The 27,695-nt window shown below is 42.9% G+C and overlaps 1 protein-coding gene and 1 long non-coding RNA gene across 2 annotated transcripts; one reads left to right on the top strand and one right to left on the bottom strand.

The window, feature by feature from the left end:
• Nucleotides 1–372: 372 nt before the first annotated feature.
• LOC133169458 (uncharacterized) lies at nucleotides 373–25,219 on the bottom strand. Its single transcript, XR_009718415.1, has 4 exons — nucleotides 25,118–25,219; nucleotides 21,861–21,987; nucleotides 18,819–18,904; nucleotides 373–439 (listed from the first exon to the last, which is right to left on the bottom strand). It is a non-coding gene; the product is annotated as an uncharacterized LOC133169458 (long non-coding RNA).
• marcksl1a (MARCKS-like 1a) lies at nucleotides 25,136–27,558 on the top strand. The gene is made up of 2 exons (XM_061301688.1): nucleotides 25,136–25,451; nucleotides 26,205–27,558. Exons 1-2 carry the CDS (start codon nucleotides 25,368–25,370, stop codon nucleotides 26,736–26,738), a joined length of 618 nt encoding a protein of 205 aa, XP_061157672.1. The 5' UTR covers nucleotides 25,136–25,367; the 3' UTR covers nucleotides 26,739–27,558.
• Nucleotides 27,559–27,695: the final 137 nt, after the last annotated feature.

The raw sequence follows: 27,695 nt of genomic DNA, 5'->3' as shown, positions 1-27,695 counted from the left end.
TAATGTGATCATTTTGTAAAAGCAAATGAAATAAAAACTCTTTACCTGACACAGTGAATTATTTGTCTCAAAGTTTTATTCCTTGGTCCAACTAGCAAAGCCAAATTGGACTAATCCAACACCTTTTATGGCAAAGGTGAGCAGAGTTGTACCATGTTTGGTCAAGGCAGAGGGGTGTTTTGCTTAACTGCTCATGAAATCTCTTTTTATAGGGTACAAACATCAACATTTATGTTGGGATGATATCATCCTGCTTTAATATACCGCTAAATTTTTGTAACTCGTTTGAATGTCACATTCCATTTGCTGCTTGGAGAGCCATTTTAACCATCTAACCAATTTTAAAAACTTTAATTGAGAGTGTGAAGGATTGCTTGTACCTGTGTGCCCTGCGATTGGCCGGCGACCAGTTCAGTCACGCGCCGTCACTCCTGCAACCCTTGTGAGGATAAACATTTTGGATATCAATAAATAGCTCATGCACAAGGATGGAAAATAAAAAAAATCAATTCATTCAAGCTATAATGATTTGGATTGAGGGCAAACGATTGGCTCAGGAAGTTCTCTGAAACATCTGCAAATGTCAAAAAGATACTTTTTTTACGCTTATTCCATTTGCTAAAATAAGCACCTTCTCCATGGTATCCCTTCATGTTCAGTCTTTCAACAATGTCACTGTGAACTGAGGCAGCTTTTAACAACTCGATCCACTTGTTTGTTCAATAGGTGTCACTGAGGCCGACTTTTCCAGCGTGCCTGCCTATCAATTTGTTTGTCGACATTCTTGGCGCAGTGCAATCACAGTGCGACATTGTGGTTTGTCACCGTGCTGGTTGGAAAACAACAGAAACAATGCCACAATCATGAGCACCATCGGTTTCAGTCCTGCTTTAGATTCTTCTAAAGCAGATTCTCGGTTTTAACATTTGTTGGTCTGTGATCAAAAAAATGCCTCGTCTAGCAGTGTGCTTTTTTCCCCCCTGCACGTTCTAAAATGAAATGCATCTCAGCACGGCAAACTTTAAAGTGCCTGTCGCTTTCGCAATGGGAGATGAGGAGATGGAGGCAGAGTAGGAAGGAAAAGTGGAAGTTGTTGGGATTGCATTTGATTGCTGTCTGATTACTCACAGTGGGACTGACTGCACTACAAAAATCATATGACTGGGCAGGCGTTAACATGATCTGAACAATAAAAGGAAAGTGTATTCTTACAATATGATTTTTCTTTTTTTAACTAAAAAATTGGTTTATATCCAAAACGCTGATCATGTTGACAGAACGTAACCTTTTGCTTCATTTCTCAATTTTAATGGATAAAAAATAAATATATATATATTCAAAACGCAAGGTAGTACTTTTATTTGCACAAAAATGATAAATTCACACAGACATGTCTAATGTATTCATTATCTGGGGCTGTATGAGTAAGCCGTGACTTTATTTGATGAGTTTTTTTTTTTTATTACCTCCCGAATGCGGCATGTCTTCAAGGAAATGAGCAACTCGAGAGAATGTCAAGTGTGCTTTGGAAAATGTCTCTCAAACACAGGTACCCATTAAATGCTGTTTCGAAGCGGAAAGTCTGCAGTACGACTGTTTACGACTGTCTCTCGTGAAGTTAAAAGAAAAGAGGCGCCAACCAAGCACAAATCACTTATCACTCGAACGAAATGGTACTGTGACAACATGGCTAATGCTCGCCTGTTTATATACGTGCTCATTTGCTCTTAGCTAAATACACTAAATATAGACGCACAGTATCCCGGCGTTTGCTTTTATGTCTTGGTGTTTGAAACTCCTGCACAGCTAATAAACCACAACTTTGTCGCATAAACACAAAATGATTATGATCATCAATTGTATTATATTAATTATTGTCAACCCATCCTTTTTTTATACAGATGACATGCCATGTTTTGTTATGCATCAATTCCCATTGGTGCGACTAATTGATATGAATTATGTAATCATAAGAATCATTTTTAATATATTGCCCATGCCCTTTGTATGTAAATATGTACCCTTAGGTACCCTTAATTACAGATTAGCCCATAAAAGGTACAAATATACGTATACCCATGAGGATTCAGCCCCAGTGACAGGCAATTGGACCCTTAAAGGCACCATTTTTTTCTGAGCGTGTAGGTAGGTCGTACAAAACTAAAAAATGGCAGGTTTACGTGACAGGCAGCACACGAGATGGAATGGCCCGGAAGAATGAGAGCGTGAAAAAAAAAAGTGGCAAGAGGGAAAGCCAGGGGGCTAATGGGCTCGTGGCTAATCAATCCTGAGTGATGGCCACTTTGGAGTGGGCAAGGCTGACAGATGGAGACCATCCCTCTGCTTTAACTCTCCCCCGACCGACTCCCCTGGCTCGTAACTCCCTTCGGCAGGCACTGAAATGATGTACCCCTCCCCACGAAAGGGCATCCAACATCTCGCCCATTCCCCAAAACATATGGAGCCTAACACGGCCCAGCCGGTGTTTGGCTGAGCTCTCAATCTATTTATCATGTGCCAAACGACCATATCGTGGGTCAATACTGTTCTTCCCGACATGGATGGCTTTAAATGAGCGCAGCGTCAGTTGTAGATTGATACTCCACGAGGATTGATTGAACTAAATGAGCAGTGGGATCGATTTCTGGAGGAAGGGGGAGGTGAACGGTGCTGGAGTTACTACGCAGGCAACCGCATGCTTCTCTTGGACGCTTACACTCGCAATGAAAATGTTCGCTTCATACAAGGTCATAAATCAAAGATTTGCCACTGTTGCAGGGAAAAAAAAAAAGACCATTTTTCCACATCACCGTACAAACTGGGACGGAGGCCCGGTGGCCGAACAATTAGTGGAAAAAAGAAGTCAGAACGTTTTTGCCATTTAAAGCATCGTAACGCACCGCGGTTATCCAAACAAGGAGTGTGGAGGAATTTGGAACATCTCGTAGAACTAAGAACGGATTAATTCGATTTCATATGCAGCATCGCAAGGATTGCCTTGAGAGCTTTTTTATGGGGCTTGTAACCAAGTTGGAATCTAAAAGAGGGTCAGTGAAGAAAGCAGTGTCGTAAATTGCTCTCTAATGGCCTCCTCAAAAAGATTCAATGAGAGACAGAGAGAGAGATGACACGAGTGCAACTCAATGACAACAAGGCAGAAGTTGGAGAAGAAATCGGTTTCATGCCTTGGGTCGTTAGGAGTCATGCTGCCTGCCACCGCTTGAATTGTACAACAGCTGCAAAGCTCCACTTGCTACCGTGCTTTCTGTATGTGCATCTGTGCACACATGCAAGTGCCCCATGGTCATGAAATCATACAATCCTGCATTGTGTGTGTTCAGTCTGAGCTGTGCCAGTCTTCCTTCCCCTGATGTTTTCCTGCCACAGCTGTCGTGTCAACAGTCACGTCAGTCAGTCAGACTGCAATACGATTCTTCCCCTAGAGTTTGCTCAAGCTTAGATCCAGCATTTCCCTTACTGCGGAAAAAAAGGGTCAAAGCGCAAGACACAGATGGTAGAATGTTGACGGAGTTTTGAAGAAATCCGATGGATGGATGGATGGGTGGATGGATGGGTGGATGGATGGGTGGATGGGTGGATGGATGGATGGATGGATGGATTGGGTGGTTGGTTGGTTGGATGGATGGATGGATGGATGGATGGATGGATGGATGGATGGATGGATGGATGGATGGATGGATGGATGGATGGATGGATGGATGGATGGGCGGTTGGTTGGTTGGTTGGTTGGTTGGTTGGTTGGTTGGTTGGTTGGTTGGTTGGATGGATGGATGGATGGATGGATGGATGGATGGATGGATGGATGGATTGAGCGATTGGTTGGTTGGTTGGTTGGATGGATGGATGGATGGATGGATGGATGGATGGATGGATGGATGAATGGATGAATGGATGAATGGGTGGGTGGATGGATGGATGAATGGATGAATGGATGAATGGATGGATGGGTGGGTGGATGGGTGGATGGATGGATGGGTGGATGGATGGATGGATGGATGGATGGATGGATGGATGGATGGATGGATGGATGGATGGATGGATGGGGCTGAGGCGGTTGGTAGAGTTTTGCAAGGTCGAAAAGGCAGAGAGGAGGGGGAAAAAAGAAGAAATAGATCTGGCTTGAAATGAGGGAGGAAAGTGAGCTGGAGACGGGGGCCGTTTGTTTCCACAAGCCAGCACACCCTGGAAGCAATCCACTGAAATCACGCCAGAACGTGTTTCGCTCTAAAATTCACGCGCTATCTGTATATATCACTCAAAGTTCTAAATTCCACAGTTTCATTTCAAAAGTGTTGATTTAGCCTAGATGTATGTCAGTAGGACCTCCTGGGCTAATCCATATCCTTCTTAATAGTGGACTGCGAAAAGCGACCACTGATCCCCTGACGTTATGAAAAGTAAAGTCTAGCCTCTTTGAAATGAGAGAAAGCCACCTGCTGGCTTGTGGAATTAAATGAAGCTGTTATAATATTATCTCACTTCACCTCCAAAAGAAGCTAACGTGCTGTAATTAAATCCATGCTGACTAATTTCGGCGACATCAAATGTACAATTAAGGCTGCAACATTATACTGCCTTTGAGAAAATGTCAACGTATAAATAAAATAAAACATTCTACTAGTATGCATTTCTCAACATATATATTTTTTTATCATTTTAGCTTTGGACTCTGTCTGTTTTTGAACGGAGGATGCATTTTTACTTTTAACGTAATTAAAGGTGCCCGAACTTTTCCACGCTCAGACCAAAGAATACTTTCTGAGAGTAAACCATTGAGGGCTAATAATCAGATAAGTGCTAATGCCTTGCGCTTTGATGCATGGAGCGGCCATTGAAAGGCCACGCTGGGCAGCAGAAGGCGCTGAGATGAACAGGTGACAACACGCACCACGGCTCGCCCGGCCGCCCGGCTCAGTTTACTGTAGAAAGTCACACAGCAGATGGTGCCCAAGGAAGTCAATGAGCACCAGATGGGGGTAGAAAAGGAGACAAAGAAACCAACGGGGATGGGGTAACACAATGACGCAAAAGCGGAGTGTGTGTTTGTGTGTGTGGCGGGCTGAGGTGGTGCATTCATTGTTTGCTTGTGTCTGCGTTTTGGTTTTGCCAAGTTCATTGCCTCCTAATTTCAGTGCCGGTCATTTCTTGACTTCCAGTGCTCTGACATTTAATATGTGTACGAGGTGAGAAACAGGCTCTCTGTTAAATGGCCACTGGAATGTTAACAGGGGAGGCTGGGGGGGTCAAAATGATTTAAATGCCACACAGATGTGTCGCCCACCAGTGATGCAATGTAACGCAATGGTAGTACCGTAATTTTCGGAGTATAAGTCGCACCGGAGTATAAGTCGCACCAGCCATAAAATGCCCAAAAAAGTGTAGTCCGAAAATTACGGTACTTGGAAATACAACTTGGATGCGTTGAATAAACACATTAGGTTGTAACACGAAAGTTTCAAGGAAGTTTTGTGCTAACCTTACACTATATAGACAATGTTGCACATGTTATCTTGTTTTTCAATCTTTCCCTTAAGCCACACCCCCTTCATGGCCCATCTGGCCATGATTATCGGCCTGAGCCATGTGTCTCCTCTGACACAATAGGGAGTCTTGGATCCATGTTGACTTTCTTTTGCTTTTCCCAAATTCATCTCTTTCATCTTTGGTTTCATTTTGTCTCCATTTTAACGATGATAACTCGCAGTTGCTGGATTTGTCACCGAGCCATGAGCGGCGGTGTGGCGCTCTGCCAATGCTGACAGCTGGCAGGGAAGAAGAGCGAGGAAAATAAACAGCGAGAAGGCAAAGTGAAAGTGATGTGGAAGGCGGGAAGGAAGGTACGCGAGACATAATAATCAGGACAGGTTCAAAATTCGAATATCACCTTTTGGATGGACGGGAGTGTGATGCAGGCGGACAACAAAGTAGGAGAGAAAGTCAAGGCAAGGGCACTCTCTGCACTTTATCAAATTTGTATTCATCGATATTAGTCGTCAAGGTCACCTTTGCATTGAAAACATCACTCCCTTAAATATACAGCACTGAGTTAAATTGATGGCGCAATATTTTAGCTCACTGGGTCTGCCCTCTGAAACTAGTAAACTAAAGATGTATTGATAGGCCACACCTTACATCAATAAGAGCATTCATTCATTAAAAAAAAAACATCTTTGGGATTCCCTTTGTCACTCGACAATCTGCTGGAAGACAGACAGCAGGCCGCTGTGCTACCGGGGTGGCCAAATGTGGACATATTTTGTCTTCCAAGATAATAAACACGCAGCTTTTTGCTAACAATGCTGAGCTCTCATCCACTGTGGAGAATGAGAACATCTGATAATAATAAGATGTAATAATCCTTATTGGGACGTAAAGGAGTATAATGAGTGACCCTTTCTTTTATATTAATATCTGCTTGGTGTTTATTTGGCAGCATCACAGTATTCTTCCTCTCCCTTGCCTGCAGAGTAGAAACAACATGAGCCAATATATACAGTCCACGCTGATGTATGAGCACTCCCGTGGAAAAACATTTTGCTATTTTGCAGCTTGGAATGCCAAACATCACCAGGGTTCAGCATCACTTGGGTTGAGGAGGGTAACAAAATTGCAGCATTCCACCAGCCACTAAAATGTCACAAACACATTTCAAAGAAGCATGCCACTGCTAAGAAAGGGATTGAAGAAAAAACGGGGCACCAAAAAGGAACGATTATTCGCCGTGTGCAAACAGGCTAAAAGTCTCGCTCGCACTTGAGACGAGATGGTCGAAAAGGTCGGATTAAGAAAAGGGGGGGATGGGGCTTGAGAAAGGAGACGGAGCAAAGAGAAGCAAACCTCCACTTTTTTTTTTTTCATCCACTCAATGTATGTCAGTGGGCTGAGCTATCTGCCTGGCCCACATCTGAGTTCCTCAGCCTTTGCCAGCAATTCAAAGCACTTAAGTACAGTAGTCTGCTGCCAAAGGAGCCAATTCATATTCCGAGTGCGTACGCTGCACGAAGCCCAGCACACTACACTCTCCCATTGACTGGCTAATGGACAGCGTGAAGAGGTCGAAGCAGGCCAGCAGATACACTTCATTAAATCCTCAATGGCACTGCCGCAACTTCTTTTTTTTTTTTTCATTAAATACCAGTGCGCATTTTAAATATTCACATATGATACACGCCATTATTCCCTTTACATCACTAATGCAAACATTGTGATTTTTTAATATGAAGTCCAGAATATGATAGCAATGGACACCTTAATGGATGACTGGGCATAAACACATCATTTTGCGGTGGAAGAATACCTGCTGATTGAAGAAACATAACCCTGCTATTATAAAGCCTTTAGAGTAGACCGATCATCTGTGGTTGCCATGGCAACGGCTGTTTCGCAATAGACTTGAAATACAATGTACGGACAGTACGTGTTTTCTGTAGTGTGCCGTTTGCTAGCTAATAATGACTACACAACGAAAAATGCACTTTGGGTACCACAATTTACACAACTTATTATTGAAATAAAATAATAATTAAAAAAATGTCAAAAAAAATAACCTAAAATCATCTACCTACAGCTATACAGTAAAGGATGACGTCAAAAATGTTTTCCGCTGCATTAAAAAAAAAAAAAAAATCCCAGCAGCTGAGAATGACAGCAAATGTGGCAGAAATGTCAGAAGGGCAACTTCTCTGCCCGGGCTTGCCCTTCACATGGCCCATAGTCTTCAGTAATGAATGGGCCAGTGTGCGTGTGCGTGTCAGCATGTAACACTACATGACTACATGTGAGCAAAGGATGAATCACATCTGCCCAGGGCGCTAATGCTAACTTTCAAGGAACTTTCTTGTCAGTGTGAAGAAATATGACAGGAAATACGAACAACTGTACATTAACATGGTGACAATGTTAACAGGATGACTTTTATTGGACAGTATGTCTAAGCTGACGTTTTATTAGCAGTTGTGTCTTAGGAGGGCTGTTTTATGGACTCCGCAATTGATGTTTACAATACTGAATCTGCTTGTACAATTTGGAATACGTAGAGATGTTTTTATAAACTTGGCTAACCGATGGTAAACTTTAAGAGAGAAATTGGAGCAAAAACAGGATCCACATGCGGAAATTAAACGGAAAAGGCAACAGGTTTGAAGGAACGCTCGTGGAAGATCTGGCACGTGATACATACTTGTTATGCTGTTTGGAATGTTCTGTGCATTTGAGGCATCATAAAAAGAAAATACCAAGATATCTTTATATTGCCTTTTCACAACAGCTGTCATCGTACAAAGGCTCTTTACGGAACAGATCAAATCGTAACACAAAAGAACCCCGAGCAAATACGACAAACTGGACCATGTGACAGAGTTGCAGCATGCATCACATCACGGGGGATTAAAAAGCTTCAAAGCAGGCTGAACCCTGTACAATGTCCTTCACTTTTTAAAGGCGCTGAAAATTTAAAGTTCAACCAAAAGCAACATGGACAAAGAGCTCGATAAAATTGTTGGAGTGGAAATGGAAACACTTCCATGTGAAATTCCTAAAAAAAAATGAACACAAGTTCTGCATCTGTAGTCCGCTCCCTCGTTTCAGGGTCACTGTCCTTTTGGTCCACTTAGCCAAGCCCTTTGTGACCCCTCCAGCCCAGGAGGCTCATCCTGTTTCCTACAGTTTCCTCTTCCCCACGGGCAGGAAATTTCTGGAGGCCACGGATACACGCAAACATACAAGCACGCACGCACACATCAGGGGAAGAGGCAGGAAGTGAGCTCACTGTAGCACCTGCAACCAGGAAATAGACCAGACCCAGCAGGGAGGCGGATGAACAAACTTCTTTGTATGTCTCTTTGTTTTCCTCTTACTGTCTGTCCCTCAAACTCATGTATATAAACAAGTTCAGAAGATGCTGCACCAATTGAATGTCTTGGATTTTGTGTAGACCCCTTGGAAAATGTACGCCAAGCCTTTTTAAGACAAAGTAAAATTGGAGTCAAAGTTATTTCTTTCCAGTGCCGCATCACCCGGCAGTCCATTTCCACAGACACACCACCTCGGTTAGAAAATTGAAATTCTGCATCTGGTTTACCGTCTGGATTGCGAACGGGGCAAGAAAACGTTAACAAGAAAATAAAACCTCCAAACTTGCAAGCCGCTTCAATTACCGTAATTTTCGAACTATAAATCGCGGTTTTTTTTCATAGTTTTGGGGGGGGGAGGGGGCGACTTATACTCAGGAGCGACTTATATACATATATATGTTTTTTTTCACTTTTTTGGGCATTTTATGGCTGGTGCGACTTATACTCCGGTGCGACTTATAGTCCGAAAATGACGGTAAATGGAGGATAATTCTTGTTTTAATTTTCTATCCTGGGATCGATGCTGCGGGAGGGAGACTCATCCCGGGCCGGGCCTGCCAACTCCACTTCAGTCCTCGTCTATGTTTGTATGTGCGAGATTTATGAATGAACCAGTCAGCCAAGTTGGCACGGCTTACCGACTGGGTCGGTGTGTGTGTGTGGATGGAACTTCCTGTCAAAAGATGTGCGATTTCCTGCGCTCGCTCTCACAGCTGCTGGCTGAAGCACTCCGGGGGAAACACCCTTTTGTTATTTTTTGGATTGTTTGGACAAAACGTTACGAGCTGAGAATCTTGCGTATATATTAGCGTCTGACTTTGATTAAGAGCAAAAATGTTGCACTTGGGGAATTTCGCTCGCCACTTGTGTCAACATTTCATTCTTTACAAATGTGGCGCTCCTCCCTTTGTTTTTCCACATTTTGAGTAAAGGAACGGAGATACGCGGGGAGCCATTTAAACTCCGTCAGCTAACATTCTTCACGATGCACATCATTCGTCTATGGAGCATGTCAGGAATGTAAAGCAAGCTTGGATGAATCCCCATGTGTGTTTTCCAAATGTTTCAGGGCTCTTTACTCTTTCTCCATTTCCATGACCTCGACATTCATAGCTTCATAAAAAGCAAACTTCTGGAAACCAGCATCACGCTGTTCGTTTTTTAAGGAAATACTCCTTTCATGTCTATGTAAACATGGTGAAAGGATGCGTGCTAAGTATTGGGTGTGACCAGAGGACATGAAAACAACAATGGCATCTGCAGTAAAGTTCTACTTATTGGTGTCCCTCAAGGCACAAGCTGCACATCTCTGGCTTGGGAAGATAGATGCCCTGCTCAAAGGAACCTTAACAATAACCAGCTAGCCCAATACAAATGTATTTATTTATTCACATTTTTGTGGAACTGGGGGAATAACAAGTCAGTGCATAGTTTATTTACCAAATACTGATTCCGTTTACATGAAGAATTCCTAATATGTTTCCGTTGCAAATTGGGTTTTGGTGAAGCGTGTCCATCACTTTCTGTTTCTGAGCAAATGCAAAAGGAAATGAAACAAGCATTGCAACGTAAAACTACATTTGAATGCAAGTAGTTTTAACGACGGTGAAGATTTGTATGAGGGAAAAAAAGTCATAAATAAGAAGGGCCGCAGATGAATGAACTATTTGAGTGTGCCGCAACACAAACTAGTCCATTGTTTGCCATTTGTGACCTTGAAATCGGGATTGTTGTAAACAAAGGCGCACCTACTTTTAGAAAAGCGCTCATGGGAAAACGTTGAAGTTCAAAGTATCGCAATTTAACGACTTTCAATGATTCATTGCCGACGATGACGCATACCTGGCTGAAAAACGCACTTTGTGTTATCACTGGTAGTAAAACTATAACCCAGAAGTGTCATAAATTAGGGGGAGGTATGAGACAAAGCATCCAAAGATTGATCAAATTCATCTTGATTGGGAATGGTAGGACTGAGTCATAATATTCTTGTGTGTTTGTAAATATTTCCACAACATCAACTCATGGAAAGAGAATTCAAATCCTCTGAAGTTTCATGATGACTTCAATTTACATTTGAACTGCAAACACCCACTCCTTGTTATTTATGGGCTCCTAATTGGTGGATGGCTACCTTCAGGGGCCAGCCACGATGGGGCCACGTCAAGAGATGTTCTTCTTTGAACTCTCCTGGGGGTGCGTTAATGGGCTGGCTTTGGGCAAATAGATCCACTGGTCACTCCGTTAGCCTCAAGGACTAGTGTTATGCATCAAGAGCCATTAACACCTTTGCAAAAATGCTCCTTTTATATTAGGTGTCAAAAAAAGACTGGTCCTTACAGCCTGCTGTTTAATACCACAGGGAGTTAAATATGTAAATCTGGAAGTGGTCGAGTTGAGTGCAGTTTTTTTTTTTTTTGAAGCAGAATTGGAAAAGTGTACATTTCATTTCATAACATTAATTTTGAAATCTATTTTTTAAATCTTAAATTTAAATAACATTCATTTTTAAAACGTTCTCTAACCTTTTAGTAACTTCACACTGATCCAAATTTTGAATTTAATGGTTGAATTTCTGAAGTCAATCACTCCATATCTTTTTTAAAGCTCTGCTTTCTGCCACACTCTTTTTTTTAGTGACTCCATCTATCAGGTCTGCTGCCCCCCTTAAATTGTCTAGTGTCACATGTTTTGTCTGTCGCCCTCTTAGTTATTACTCAACCTCAGCATAAACTCTTTCAGCCATGATCCCCTCATGCTTCTATCTCCCGGAGATGTTGTAAATTCTTTGAGCGTTTATCCGCCTGACTCACCGAGCGTGTCTCACTGTATCTTGATGGCAATCCTTCCAATGTGTCATCCCTCCCTATCTCTTGAGAAAACATTTCAGGTTGTTTCCTGTTCCTCTGGGATGAGCGACCCTGTATCCTATCCTGCATGTATTCAGCTGCCCAATGGGGCACAGCTACTTCCTGTATGACCTCGGGGGCAGTCGGAGAGGAAGTGGGGAGTGGGAAATGGAATCATGTACGACTGAGAGCTAAAAGCATGATACAGTGCAAAAAGCTTTTGGTGCAGTCTGGCTGAATCCAGCTATTACTCTTCGTTATGACATGGTGAGAGAGAGAGAGAGAGAGATCCCCAGAGAGGGTGAGATTGATGAGCGTGGTGACTCTACTTTCACACACACATGCAGATCATTAGTAGGCTTTCCTTCTATCCCAATTTATAGATGTTCTTGGACTGTTTGAGGGAAGTGGCAACGTTTAGGGAAAATGCAAATGTTGTCAAAGTGTTGCTCTTCACACAGAGCTGAACACTTCATTGAAAGTGCTGTGTACTATAGTAAACATGGCTGCCAGTACTTTTGTTTATTTAAAAAAAACAATTTGCATTTATAGGGGTTTAAAGTTATGTACAGTGTGTGGTCAAATCAGCCATGCAAAGAGAAAATACACTTTGCTGTAGAAGCGAAAATATTTCAACTTCTTTTCTTGCACTGTAGTTTGTTTGTAACATAGTCCCTCGAGTCTACACTACTAGAGACCCCCAAATCATAATAAGCAGTAGTGGGTAATTATATTTCCGCTTTGGAATGAGAATTTAATAACAGCTAGCAGTTTGTGTTTTCCGGGGGTTACATCCATTCCCATGCGTGACAAGAATCTTCTGCTTTCTTCTTAAATTACACTCTTAAATGAACGGTGGAGACATTCAGGCAGTCAATGTCCTCTGAGGAAGTGTGCAAATCCTATTTGGTGAAAACTCCCCCCCCCCCTCTCTTATTTTCAGCATGTCTGAGATTTTAGCGACAAAAATTTGCCACCCATCAAGCGCAGTTTTTTTCATCACGAAGCTGAAGCAATATTATCTTTTTGGGGTGTCAGGCTTTCAAACTTGTAATACTTAATATTAAAAATTGGATGAAAGACCGCAAACCGTTAGCACACGCGTCCCTTTATGCAGATCATGTGAAAAAAAATAAAAACGTTCCAAAGAGGCAGTTGTTTGACAAGAATGCACAACCATATGTGTGGAGAATAAAAAAAGGCACAACCTCAACCCAACTATGTCTTGTATGGTGGAGTGAGGAATCTCATGGTTTGGGGCTTTCTTTTTTTTTGCTTTCGACATATTCCTATCACCAACAGTAAAAAATATTCCCTAAGTGTCGAAAAAAATACGATAACGTACAATAATTTGCAATACCTAAAGTGCTGTTTTGATGAGTTCACTCGAGCTACGCGGCCTCCAAAACCAAAACGAAGAAAAAAATGTCCGTGAGTATTCACCGCTTTGTTTTTATCTTCTTTGCGAAAGGAATTCCCCACAAAGTCACTCAAGATTACCGTTGTCCATTCCGAGCGCGGAAGTGCCACAAAAATGACACTTGGCCTGACACCAACATGAAAAAGAATGCAGTCAGGCATGCACATGCCCGGCTGTGAAAATTGTAACCTTTCCACTCGCCGATTGTGTTTGCCCTGCATTGTTATCAGCGTGTATGCGTCTCACTGTGTTTGCAGAGCGTGTAAACAGTACCAAAGTGGTCATGGCTGACGTTCAGAACTTGGATTCTGTTTACAAACACAGCAGAGATTCCCCTTGTTTGTCTTTGCCCCCTCTTGAGCCAATGTTGCTGTCTCGATAATGGAGACCTTCACCGGGAGTTGATGCCAATGACCAAGGAAGGCACATTCTCGTTTCTTCTCTTCCACCCCCATCCCGGAATCTCTTCCCATTGTTTATAGCTTTTTCAACCGGCTTCTTCGACTATCCACAAAGGAGCTTAATAGTATTTGAGCTAGCACTCAGGGGACTCTGATAAAACACACAATGAGGGGGAAAAAAATCCACGAAAAGTCATGCGCATTTATGTACACAGTCCAAAATATACAAGAAGATTAAACAAAAGAAACATGGTAGCCTCTCGGATTCTGGTTTTTGCCTTCCCAACATGGGTTGAAGCTATAAGACAATACAGACATCATAAAATGATGAGAAAATATTTACATTGAGTGGAAATGGCATGAAAGCGCAATTCCATGCTACTTCACTTGTCATCTGACTTGAATCCTAGCACATTGCATCCACTTTCAGAAGTTTGGGAGAACATTCCATCCAAGACAGGAAGTTGTCCCGTGACACATGGAAGAGGCTCAGGAATGTGCTGAGACGGGAATATGGTGGAATGATGATCAGATGCACGCACGCAAGGACCCCCACCTCACACACTGGTTCAACTAAAAGGTTCACCTCCATACACCAGACATTTTCCATCCAAGCAAAAAGCACAATTTGCAAACCTGATGAATCATTTTGGAACTAAAGTTGAGTTTAAGCCAGGCTCAAGGTGCCAATCCGCCCTCGGCCATTCCAGTTTCCATTCAAAACATAACCGAAAGCTTTTCTTTCCCTTTGAGTTTTTGTTGACGCAGTAGCAAACGGCTAAAGAACAACGGACGAAATAAAAGCTGAAAGCAGCAATAACAGAAGATGATTTAAATGCTCTCCTTTTTCATCTTTGTAACTCATCCTCAACATTAAATCTTATTTTAGTGTTGCTATTAACCCACTGACGATTATAGATGTCAAAGCTATTAAGTGAGTTGGCAGTCTGGATTTTTTTTCCATGAGTATTGTGTCAGGGGTTATTAAGAGGATCGCATTTCTTTCGGAATACTCCGAAGGGGGTTGTGACAACTTCCTGTGGCCATGCCGCAAGCACCCAACCCTTTCAAAGATAAGCCCAAACAGATGGAACACACAGAGGTGGAGAATGGACTTTTTTTCCACATGATTATTTTCAGTTTGCTTTTCCTGTTTACGCCGTCACATATGTGGTTAGGCTTTATTCTTGACTGACGAGGCTGATTTGTTTCTGCACTCCCACGCATTACTATTTTTCCTGTCCTCCCTCACTCGCTATATATATATTTCTCCTTGGATCTCGCACCTCATTTACTTTGAACGTGCTCCAAAGTCTAAATCATACATGCCTCGACTCTCAGCTCCTACAAGCAGCCTTACATCTTTTGGACTAACCAAGGTATGGGACAGAGGCGTCAGATCTCGCAGACTATGACCATCTGGAGAGCGTTAATGAAATCAAGGCAAATCACGACTCCTCGAGCAGGAGCTCAGGGCTCAGGCGGGGAGATGGAATGGAAAGAAAAAAAAAAAAGGAGCCAGGGCAATACCAGAGACGCTTTGCTGCTTTGTGTCCTTCAAATGAAAACAAATGCATGCTCTCCCAAGTACAAGTTTCATTTTGTCCGTAGCATTAACGTGCCATTTGCAATGGTAACCTTTGACCTTCAGGTTCAAGGATGTCACAACTACGTTTCCTCCCCTTCTCATGCGTGTACACAAGGGAAATGGGACGCATTTCCTGATTCCGAGACCCCCTTGGTCTCAGTGTAGTGACTTAGTGGGAAAATAGTGGAGCAATGAGGTCAAGTGGCCTAGGGACACCCTCTCTCACTTGCTCTCAGCTTAGGCTGACCCAGATTCCATGAAAAGGCCAGAGGAGATCCTGGTCCAGCCCGTACAACCCAAATGGTTCACAACGCAGCCATCTGGACCTGAATCCGAGCCACACATTTCCATTTCTACCTTATAACATCTCAAGTTGAGAAGGCGAGGTAAAGAAATATAAAAACATCAGTTTATATCCGACAAAAGGGCAGCCAAGGAGGCGGACTAACAAGTCTGCATCCAGCTGAGAGCAGAAGCTATAAAGCCAGGTGGCTCTGGCAGACAGAATGCAATCAAAAGTAAAAATGCAAAACGAGAGCTTGGAATTTATAGCTGAAGTAGCTTTTATGATCTGAACCAAAGCCAGACATCATCTAAGAGATATTAGTCGCAAAGGTCAGGTAAAGGCTGTCTCGCACGCTCGGGAGGGACAAGGTGATCGTTAATATGAGGAGCGGCTTATTTTGAATGGAGGCCAATAAAAGGCTGCCTAAAGTGAATGCCGCCATTTATTCAAAATGAATGTCAATCATTAATAATGGATTTGCTTCTGAAACGCGGACTATGGACAAAAAAAAATACTGCTTTTACAAATGTGTATTCATCTGTATGGACATGCTGCCCACGGGGTGGAGAAGGTCATACCTTTCTCCCTTTAAATTCTCCCACAGCTGTCACCTCCATCCCAAAGAATTATTGTCAAAAGGCCCCAGCTACATACCACACACTCTGTTAGATTTTATTGTCACAATGGATTACGCCTCAGCGCTGCTATCCTACTTCCATTAAGCCAAGAAAAAGTTAGGTGCCGACTAGCAACCCAAGAGGCTGGATTTAACGGCGGCTCCCTACTTTTATCCGAGCAATGTCAGGACTGTTTTCACAGATGAAGACAAGGTGCGGCTTGACTGATGAGTGGAGGCCAATTGCAATGACCCAAACACTTAGCGCAGGGCACCATAATCAGCTCAGAAGTTAACGGTAGCCCTTGAGATTTAAATGTCACGCCTCGTGGTGGAAACCACGATGCATTATGAAATAAAGAGCTCAAGGCGGCACCCTAACGGAGTAACGAAATTGACTTATCCAATAAGTGGCTCAAGCAAATCCGCCTGCTGCACTTTGCTTAATGTACAACAGCTGCCGGCAGCTGCTGGCAGCCCTGTGGCAACCCCATGGCCGCCATGATAGATGTGATGTCACATGTCCCGTCTAACTTCACCTCCTAAAATTCCTCATCTGTTGCCGTATACATCTTTTGTCATATGCCCAGCATATGGACTATATAGTGGATGGAAACGCTTTGGTGAGGTTTCCTTAAGCAGAACCAGATTTGTCACGTATGGGAGTCGTGTTTTTGCAATTATATTTCTTTGCACGATTTACAGAAAAATGGATTTCCTCCAGAAAAATAAAGAATAAAAAAACAATTTTCCATCACTAAGGTACTGAGAGCACTTTGCTCATTCACCTACTGGTGACAGCATCAGGAGCTACTGAGGGTTCAGTATCTTGCTCAAGGATACTTGACTGTCACAAGGGCTCAGGATCAAAAGGAGCATGCGAGGTGGAGAAAAATCAGCCATTGCCATTACATTACGCCCGAGATACGATTGTTGGAAATACATCCACTTCCTCATCCTCCACATGAGCACATGAGATTTTCCTGGCCCAAACTCCTCCATTCACAAAACGCCACGCCGAATGAATTCCGTTAGTGTTGTCGAGGCATCGCCATGGCAACCACTTCAATCTCTGTCACTGATGTCAGTGATGAGTCAACAGAGCAACTGTGAGAGCAGGCAAAAAGCAATATAAGAGGATGAAGAGGACGTGAAAAGGGATGTCTTGTGATTGAGGGTAAATATTACCGCTAAAATGTTGCAGGCGACCGAGGGAGGCTCGGCAAAAGAAGGCAAGGGGGGGAAGTCAAAAAAGATTGTTGTTTTAAAAGAGGCACACTGATTGCAATGGTCCTCTTCCTCTCTTTTCTGCGGGGATACAAGCAAAAAGATGGGATGCACAGCAGGTACATGCTTTATTAATGACCATGACTATTCTGGGACTCTGTGTGAAGCACGACTGCGTGAGGGTGCAAAAGGGGGGGTGGGGGGTTATCACATACAGTATTTCAGCTTCACATGGCTGCAGGAATAGAATAATTGTATATTCCTGGCTATAACGTGACAGAAACATAAACCCATGAGGGCTTTTCACTTTTGAAATAAATGGCCACATTATTGGGAAAGCTTGTCAACACCAAAGCATTATATTAGGTTGAAGTAAGCCTAGAATTGAATACCGTAATTTCCGGCTATAAGTCGCACCGGAGTATAAGTCGCACCAGCCATAAAATGCCCCAAAAAGTGAAAAAAAAAAAATATATATATATATATATATATATATAAGTCGCTCCTGAGTATGAGTCGCCCCCCCCCCCAAACTATGAAAAAAAACCGCGACTTATAGTCCGAAAATTACGGTACATGAAACATGTTATCGGTTTGGCTTCTTCATTAGCAACACAAATGAGTGACGTCGCCTCTGGTCAATTGGAATGATAAATATGTATGAACAGCTTTATCAAATGACTGAAATACTTTGTGGTTTGTGCGTTATCAATTGTATGCACAGCTGCTGCCAGCGTCACAATGATCATGCAGATACTTTCTGATGTCATACAAGCTACCTTGCTAACCAAGATATTAGAAATACTTGTCAAAAGCTGCGTGTTGCAGTTATAAACAACTACAGATGAAAAAGGAAATGCACAAAAAAAAAAAGCTGGATATTTTTATGAAAGCAGTTTTGCTGTTGTTAGAAAAACAATTCAATTCATAAGACCATAGCTGACTACAACCCAAAGCCTTTGCGGAATCCTTTGACACCTAAACTGGGTTTCATCAGCTCCCTCATTACTGGCATCACTTGCTGTGAGATTCCTCCAAAGACCTTGGGCCTAAACAACATGATTTGTGTGCAACACATTCATCCTATCCGTTTGGCACAGCCTGCAATTGATTTTCTCCAAGAACTTGGTAAATCATTGTTTTTATTTTTGCATTTCTCATATAGGCAGATATTTAGAATCATCTCTTCCTGGTTGGAAGAGCGGAACCATACATCAAGCTCAACAGAAACTGCTTGAAGCAACAAACTCCTTATTAGGTGACTGCTAAAGGGAGCATGATGCCACCTAAGTTTAAACATTGACTGCAGGCTTTGACAAAACTTCAAGTTTGTGTGCATGTAAAAGAACCATCAGAGGATTTGCCTTTTGGGATTTTCTATGATGGAGAACCAGAAACTTAATTTTGCAAAGTAGTACAGATATGTTTGAGATTAGCGGTACCGTGAGATACGAGTTTAATTTGTTCTCTGACCCTGCTTGGAAAATTAGAATGTACTAAAACAATTGCAAAAAAAACACACACAGTAAAATAAAGCTCGGGATCAATGAAGGATTACCTTAAAATTTGAATCCATCTCATATCCATTGTTGTGAAACTGTTTTTCTGCCAGGGAAACACTCCTACTATACCCAAGACCAAAACCTATAGAGGGAAAAAAAAAACAGGCCACAACAGTCAATGATGACATTGTTTTCACTCCATCATTTTCATCATTTTGCAATGACACTATGAACTATGAAATAAAACGCGATATATAGTCCGAAAATTATGGTAAATGATTCTCAATGGTTCAAGCCGATTATCTTCTGCACTGCCTATATGGCATTAACAGCCGCTCATATGCTGGCTGAATGCATGCGTGCTCTCAGCAGTGACCTTTAACCCTCATCATTTGCAAAATTTATTTGTGATATTCAAGCTATTGTTGGCAAAATATTCGAGCAATTCTAAGCAGACAAACAAATGAAGTCATGCTACGACTTCCTTTTCCTCCCATGCAGGAGCAGGTGTCTCATGTTGTACCTTGTGGTGGAAGATATCCATTCCATTTGGTTTTAATGGATCCATCCTTCAGGGTCATGACAAGGAGCGAATGCACGACAAAATAATACGAATAAATCTTTGGTGCACCTGACGAGCCGCAAACATAAATAACTTCCCTCGCCGAGGCACGACCGACCCCCACCTTCTCCGAGCCATCTTTCAACTAATCAATCCCTGCTCAATCAATTGCAGTCACAGTGGCGTGGTAGCAAGTGCGTCATCGCCAAACTGGCTCCGAGGAAGCTAAAAGGAGGTTCGTGCACAAACAACTGGACAGGTGGGTCCGGTTGTTGTTAATCGGGGGCCGTCTCGGCTCTGCGCTAACCCAACATACATTTTAGAAATTTAGCAGATCTTTTATTTGACGAAACCTTACCTCATTAACTCTTGAGGAAAATATTGATGGAGCACATTTTTATGAAAGCACTTCACAAAGAAATGTCACATGTTAACAAGTTCAACATAAACCTCTCAGAGATTTCCAAACGCTGCTAGTTCAAATTGGAAGAGGCAAGTGAGAGAATTGGGACAAGCAATAGAGAGGGTTGGTTGGTGGGTGGGTGGGGGTGGAGAGACACATAAATAGGTCACTAGCTAAAAAAACTACAACACACTGCATTGATGCTCCATGACAACACAGCTGCAATGGCAGATGGACAAAATAGAAAACTGGAGCAGAAACCGTGGCCAAATAATGAATGAAACTGCTTAACTTTTTTTTTTGTTTCTACGAGCTGAGCTGAGTATTATATTGCAAAGTGAGTGGGGAAACCATCTGTTAGCTGCAAAACTTTTTTTTTCCATAAATACCAACCTCTATCTCACTTACTGTGTATGTTACTCAACAAATTACTTGATGAGGAAAACGAACGCAAATATTTTCGGTGATCTTGGCCAATTGTTGAAATATAAACTGAAGTGAATGGGCTTAAAAGCAAGCAAGGTACGAAATCAATCAATCTGAACATGACTCAAATTGCACAATGGCCGACTATCGTTGGAACGGTGGAAGATGTTCTCCAATGATTCACAGTGCCTCGGCAAATTCATACATGAAATAAGAGATTGGCACATAGAGCAGACAGGCTGCTGTTGTCTGACCTGTGTCTCATTCCAAAACAAAAGTTATCTTTGTTTTCTAACGGAAACCAATAGGCTGTCATATCTGACTAATCCAGACATGTTAAGTATGTGAGATGTGGCTGATATACACACACTACTGTCTTTTTCAGAAGTCTGCTATTAATAAACTCATGGAGAAGCCTGGTGACACCATCAGATCATCCTTTATACTTTTCAGCATTCACAATTCACCACTGAGCCTTCGGGACCAGTTCTTGGGTTCTTCTGCCCTAAATCTAAAGGTGTGCTGTGTAAGACCATCGGTTTCAAACTCAAGGTCCGGGGCCAGATACGGCCTGCCACATCATTTTATATGGCCCGCAAAGACAAATTTGCATCACCTTTGTGTCATCACAAATTGTCTTCACTTTTTAATTAGATGAGATGAATTCGATTTGACTACCGTAATTTTCGGACTATAAGTCGCACCGGAGTATAAATCGCACCAGCCATAAAATGCCCAAAAAAGTGAAAAAAAACATATATATGTATATAAGTCGCTCCTGAGTATAAGTCGCCCCCCCCCCCCACCCAAACTATGAAAGAAAACGTGATTTATAGTCCGAAAATTACGGTAGTCTGATTTCAGAAATTCATCAATTTGTTGTGTAGCCTATACTGTACGTATTTAGAATGACACTCCAAGGGAAATTATGACTGCAGCGCGGCCCAGCCCAAAAATGAGTTTGACACCCCTGCCTGCCCTAGACATAAGAACTAGACATCCCCCGCAGACAATCAGACTATTTATACACATGTTTGCACACATGGACAGTATCATACCAGCCAGACAGATGGTGATGGCTTTTTGTTTTGCAACGGATTAATCCAACATGATTGTTCATTTTCGTAGACAAAGTTTCATGTGTGCGCTATGTTGCAGTCATAGGTTGTATATTCTGATCGATCTGCAGAAGAAACGAAGACGTGCAATGGCTGAGTCATGCATACAGGCTGAATGTGGAGGGGATAACCTTAGAAGAGTTGATTTTTCTCTGTCTTTGCCCACCCTCCCCTTCCCCTTCCCCCTTCCAGCTCACGCCAGACTGCCTGCTGAGGAACAGCAGGGCTGCCAGGCAGGCCATACTTAACACCAAGCACAGCCTCTTCACCGTCCTTCTAGTTCCACCCCCCTCTTCACCCATCCCCCATTTGATCCTTCAATCTGCATTACAATGAAGGGGTGGGCTTTTCAGAAAACAGGAAAGAAAAAAGCCATGGGAGCAAGAGAGAGAGTAATGGAGAAAAAATGTTCATGGGGGATCAGCGAGCAGCTTAACTGACCAAATATGTGTCTGCTATGTCATAAATTGTGCTAAGAAACATTGGATGCACTATACATTGACAAAGTGGCAGTTTATTGGATGATTAATATTTGTTTTATATTTTTATTATATATTTATATATTATATTTTATAATATTTTAGCTTACTTTGGATGTCTTTTCTTGCTAACCAGTCTTGGGTATACGTCTTAGCTTGATGAGCAGTTATCGTTATTTGGAGAGATGGATGGATGGATGGATGGCGGACGAGCTTTTGGCAGATTTGATTTTGGAACTGCAAAAAAAGAAACAAGATCGGAGTGTGATATGAAAAAAGAGCAGGCAGGGATATTGATGAATGAGATGATGGCACACTGACCTACTATTTCTGCAACTCCATTGCCAGTGGGAATGAGCTGGCCCACAACTGTACCCCCCCCCCCCCTCCTCCGTCTGACTTACACATATTAGCATCTCTTTCTACTTCATTCATCCTTTTACTTGGATTTATTTTCTCACCTGGATCGATTGAGGTGAAAAAACATGAGCCGTCTCCGAAAAACTACTTGTGATTATTACGACAAAGTGAGGCTCATCTCAAATAAACAAACCAGACAGGATTAGAGCAGGAACATCATTTTGCCCTTGACTGTCTTTCCACCAAATCATGTTTACCCTTAAAACCAGTCGGGGGGGATAGAAGCAGTAGTTGCCATGGCAACTGGCTCGATGGCATGTCTGTACTGATGCAGAAATTGTGGGAGGGGTATGCAGCATCAAGTGTGTGTCTACCACCAAAGGCGAGTGAAAGGTGGGGGGTTGCCCGTGAGCTCGCTCGCTCGATGGGGGATGTGAATCAACACAACACACACATCAGAACAATTACTGTTCACTTTGCAGGCATCTTTACAATTTCTTTCTGGTGACCAATTAATCCATCACAACCAAAACATCAAAATTGGCCAAGCATCTAAAGTGCCAGAAAGCTGCAAATACATCAAGCCTGCCAAGATGGACGCCGTGTGTAGCTTTGTGCTTGCCTTCTGGTGAGGACCCCTTGCAGTCAATAAGTCAGTTGATGGAATCAATTAGCATCACAAAGATCTTTCTTCCAAGTGGACACGCCCCTTTTCATGCCCGTGAAGGTTATAATTGTTATAATTAGGGGCCGGAAAAAAAAGAAAAGAAAAAAAAGGATACTAAACTGATAATTAAAAAGACTTTGCAATTACAGATACCTGAAATGTAAGGTAACTGAGTAGTTTTACTTTCTTACTTGACCCCTGTGTACAGAAGTAACCCCTAAGTCCCCTCCTCCACCATTTCTACTCATCCATTGAGGGTTAATCACACAATGGGGGCCTTTTATCACATTTTAACGCTTATCCTGAGTCAGGCTATGAAAAATGAGCAACCGCACAAACAAGGCTATTGAGCCGCTCCGGCGCTGGAAGAGTCGAAGCATGGATGAAACGCGACAAAAATAAGTCTGCAGACGAGGCCGCAGGAAGTCCGCCAGCCGCAGATGCATTTTTTCTCAAGGAAATTAGGCCTTTTCATCGAAACAAAATGTCGACTACAAGACGCTCAGTGTCATTTCTCGAAGTACCCGCCGTGCTTCTTAACTCTTGTCACTCTCTGACCCCAATTTTCCCACAACCCACTTTTAATGAAGTCGAGTTACAATTTATCATATTGTGAACATAAAAAAACTGCAGTCAAGTCATAATTACAGTTAACATCGTTTTTGAAACACAAATAAATAACTGAAAAGCACTGAGTCATCGTTTATTTTTCCTACCTGTCCGCAAAACACTCATCCCTGACCCACTTTTGGGGCCCCCGACCCACCCGTTGAGAATCCCTATTTTTCCTGCTTTAAAGTCACTCACTGCTATAAAGTGGCTAATTAAAGCTTCATTGCTATTGAGGGGCTAACGCTTTGCACCGTATTATATAAACGAATCAAAGGAATGACGATAATGTGCATTTATTACAACAAAAGTGATTCCAAAAGCCATTTCCCTCGGAAATATTTGTCTGATTGATGGTCAATAAAATTGCCCACAGCTTTTTATGCTGACATTTGCCAACTCAGTAAAATCAGAACAGGGACTCATTTTGGGTAATGACCCAAAGTTTGGAAAAGACAGCTATAAACTAAACGTTGGCACAGACACTGTGCTGTATTTTCCCCTTTCCTCCCATTTCTACAGAACTAAGAAGACGGACTTCTTTTTCTTTCAATTGAACATGGATCCATCCTATTTCTATTTCACGTTATTTTACGGGTGAGCTGGAGCTAATCCCAAATGACTTTAGACAAGAGCCAGGGTACACTGCTCGCCAGCTAAGTGCAAAACAAACTTTCTTCTGGATTCACAGCTTTCGACAAATGAAAGTCTTAAACAAGTGGGAACGTAAGCGTTCTCATCTGGTTCTCTCAGGAGCACGACTTCACTGTCCAAAACACAACAACACTTTTTTTTTATGGGCCTCACAGGTGCCAAGAAGTGAAGACATTCCAGTTTTGTGATCATCAAACCAAGAATGAACCCTTTGAAATTCAACATCCTCCTAGTAGAGAGTCGTTTTAGATGGCCACATCAGAAAAATTCCAAGGATATGATTAAACGCACACTGGATGGCGGGATGGCCTTTGAATTGTGTTGTTGTCCTTCTTGACTCATTTTGGGGGAATGTATAGTGGGATGGAGGATGGTAAGAAAAGGGGGGTGGTTCGCAGATTTAAAAGCCCTCGGGGTGTATTCCATTCTGGGAGGAGGTTCAGCCCAGTGAAAGGATGGAGATCATTCTTTGGGTGGCGTATGCATACCTCGCATTCCACGCTTGCGACATGGTTGTGTGAGGGAACGTACAAGTGGAGGGGGGGGGGGGGGGGGGAGCCTTGAGCTTTTTGGGATTCTTGGAATGTCAGACAGAGATGCTTCAGATAATACCAAAGAAATCCTAAATTAATTTAATAAAGCCAAAGACTACAACGAGATTACTGTCGTTCCGAGAAAATTCCTTGTGAGCTTCTTATTCGATTTTTCACAAGTCTTGGTGTTCAGTACAATTACACAAGACCCTAGATATGCCATATCGTGTGTTACTATGACAATGAAATTGGTAAAACTTTTCTCTTTTGGCCTGATTTTCACAATATAGGCATAAGGGAATTGATTAAACTTAAAAAGGGTTCATTGGTGTAAATAAACTACTGTCTCCCCGAGTGTATAATTTTAAGATGAAATCATATTTAAGAAAGTGCATGAACGCCCCAGTGGCATAGTGGACTGTTGTAGGGGTGGACTTGGCCCATGCCGTGCCCATGCCCAGGCATCACATTGGATACGGCCCTGCTGACACGCCCATGGGAGGAGACTCCGGTGGATTTTTTGAGGCGCGGTTGAAATACTCACAGTTGTGTCTCCGACATCCTTTCATTTGCGCTCAGCCGCATACACAGTCACAGAGGGAGGACGGACGGACGGACAGACGGTCTCGGTGTCTATGTAGTCAGGGCAAAGGAAGGATTCTTCATTTTTTGGCACGATTTCTCTCATCCAAGAACTGGATTTTTTAATCTAAAAAAAACAAAACATTTTGAGATTTTTCAATTTCATTTTTGTGTTTAGAATATCTCACGGTAATAATAATAATAAAAAAAAAATGGGAGCCCACATGTCCAAGGGAGATGTAGCTGTGGAGGGGAATGTCGTCGCAGACCCTGCTGCTGCAAAAGCCAACGGCCAGGTGAGTAAAGCAATCAGATGGTGAGCACCGGTACCGAGTCACATGGCACCCAACGCCCACCACCAACGTGCTTGGAGCGGCTGTTGCTCAGCGACGTTGCAAACCTCGGAAATCACAATTTTATTCAAATAAATATTCGGGAAAAAAAATGGTCAGTGGCAAATTGCAAGCACCGAGCTGCCGGTTCCAAATCATGACAAAACCATGTCCAAAGTGACAAAATACATTTGTAGAATTAGGAACCACTTTTTATCTCATTGTTTGGCTTCAATCACAGGTCATAGTTGCACTAGGGCCAAATAAAAGATGCGCAGTGGAAAGGATGACAAATGGGCTCTGCTGGAGGCACATTTTGCAGAGTTGCAAACAAAAGCGCCGATATGCGCCTCCTCGATAAGCCACGAGAGATTTTACATTTGAATAAAATGAGGGTCAAATCTCTATCTAAAACCTGGAACCGCAGATCCATGAAATTAATTAATCGTGCCGCAAATTTGACTACCGCAAATGGGCTATTTAAAATGAGAATTAAAGCCCAAATGGATGATGGCGAGAGCAGTTGAGACGAGGGAATTCCTTTGTTCTCCCAAGCTTAGCAGCAGACGCAGCACTACTGCCGCCTTGCGGCCGATTCAAGTAATGCAAGCAGCTGCAAGTGTGCCTCCTCCAGCTCAAACTAAGAGCAACAGCAAAGTTGAGTTCATTTCATGAGTTCCTCTGTCAGATCTCCTAACAAGACTTGTTGCTCTGTAGGAAAACGGTCACGTCAAGACCAACGGTGACGTATCCGCCAAGCCTGACGGAGATGCGGCCGCTGCAGACGGCAACGGCACGGCCGAACCGGCTAAGGAGGGAGAGGCCGGCGCCGGGGATGCCATCGAACCCGCCCCTGCGGGAGACGGCGAAGCGGCCAAGACGGAGGCCGAGGCCCCTAAAGATGGAAAGAAGAAGAAGAAGTTCTCCCTGAAGAACTCCTTTAAGTTCAAGGGCATCTCGCTGAAGAAAAGCAAGAAGGGCAGCGAGGAGGCCAAGGAGGAGGCCACCTCCCCCGCGGGCGAAGAGAAGCCCGAGGAGAACGGCCACGCGGCCAAGGAAGCCAAAGATGAGACGCCAGCCACCGAGGCCAAGGAGGGCGAGGCGGCCGCCGCTCCAGAGGGGGACGCCAAGGACGCCGAGGAGGCGGCTCCTGCCACGGAGGCGGCTCCGACCGAGGAGGCCGCCCCCGCCGCCGCCCCCGCTGAGGAAACGACACCCGCTGCCCCCGAGGGCGACGCCAGTGCGGAGTGATTGCACCTCCACGACTGAACTAATTTTTCCAAGATTAAAGTATATAAATATATATGAGAGACTCATGCCACGTTCTTAAAGTTATACAACAAAACTACAAAGAAGACAAAGGATATATCACATTGGACGATTCAACCACCAGTTCACTTGCCTTTTTTTTCCTCCTTTTTTTAAATTTTTTTAAATCAGTCCTCGACAAACGGAATCTCACCGGGCCCTCAAATTGATGCGAGTGTCTCCCCCTCGAGGTACACACAGGGAGCGGCATGTGGAGAAGGTAATGAACTGGATATGGAGCCAATCCGGGATATAGTACACAAGTCCCAATTAATGATGGAGAGGTACCCTTCAGCGTGGCAGCCCTATAACCTATTTTTTTTTTGGTCTCATTTTTGGGATTTAACGATTGCCAAGCAAGGCATAGCATCTCTATTCGAAATGACTTACATGGATGCATAAAAGCTTTCAAATTGTGTTAATTTTGCGAAGTATACATTCCTATGTTTTGCCCACAAATTTCAAGTATTTTGACATGTGCTAGGAAAAACAATGGGGGGGATGGGAGAAAATCAGTCTTTGTGCATTTGGATTGTTTCCGGGCTAAAGCTTCTTGAGTATTTGCAGTGTTCACATTTCAGAGTTTATGAGGCAGGGCTTGGGATTGTGTACAAAATGTGAGCTTTTTATCTGCAAAACCTTTCAATGTAAATATGTTTCGGCCAATGTTTTTGGTTCTCTTTATTTTGCTATCGTTTGAAGATGTCGATGGTTTTATTGTAACTTTTACTAAGGGTAAAATAAATGTTTGATTCCCCTCTTACTGCCTTCCGTCTTGTTATTTGCATTTACTGTCTATGTCGTTAGGATGAAATGAAAAATGAACTGGGTTGACAAATTTGACATGGTCAGGACAAAGCTTTGCTTGCTCAAATTTATAATACCCGAAACTCCAATTTT

This window comes from Syngnathus typhle, linkage group LG16 (genome assembly GCF_033458585.1).
Source record: "Syngnathus typhle isolate RoL2023-S1 ecotype Sweden linkage group LG16, RoL_Styp_1.0, whole genome shotgun sequence".
NCBI classification, from domain to species: domain Eukaryota; kingdom Metazoa; phylum Chordata; class Actinopteri; order Syngnathiformes; family Syngnathidae; genus Syngnathus; species Syngnathus typhle.
Note: the sequence above shows the minus strand (reverse complement) of the source record. Positions and strands in the feature narration are given on the sequence as shown.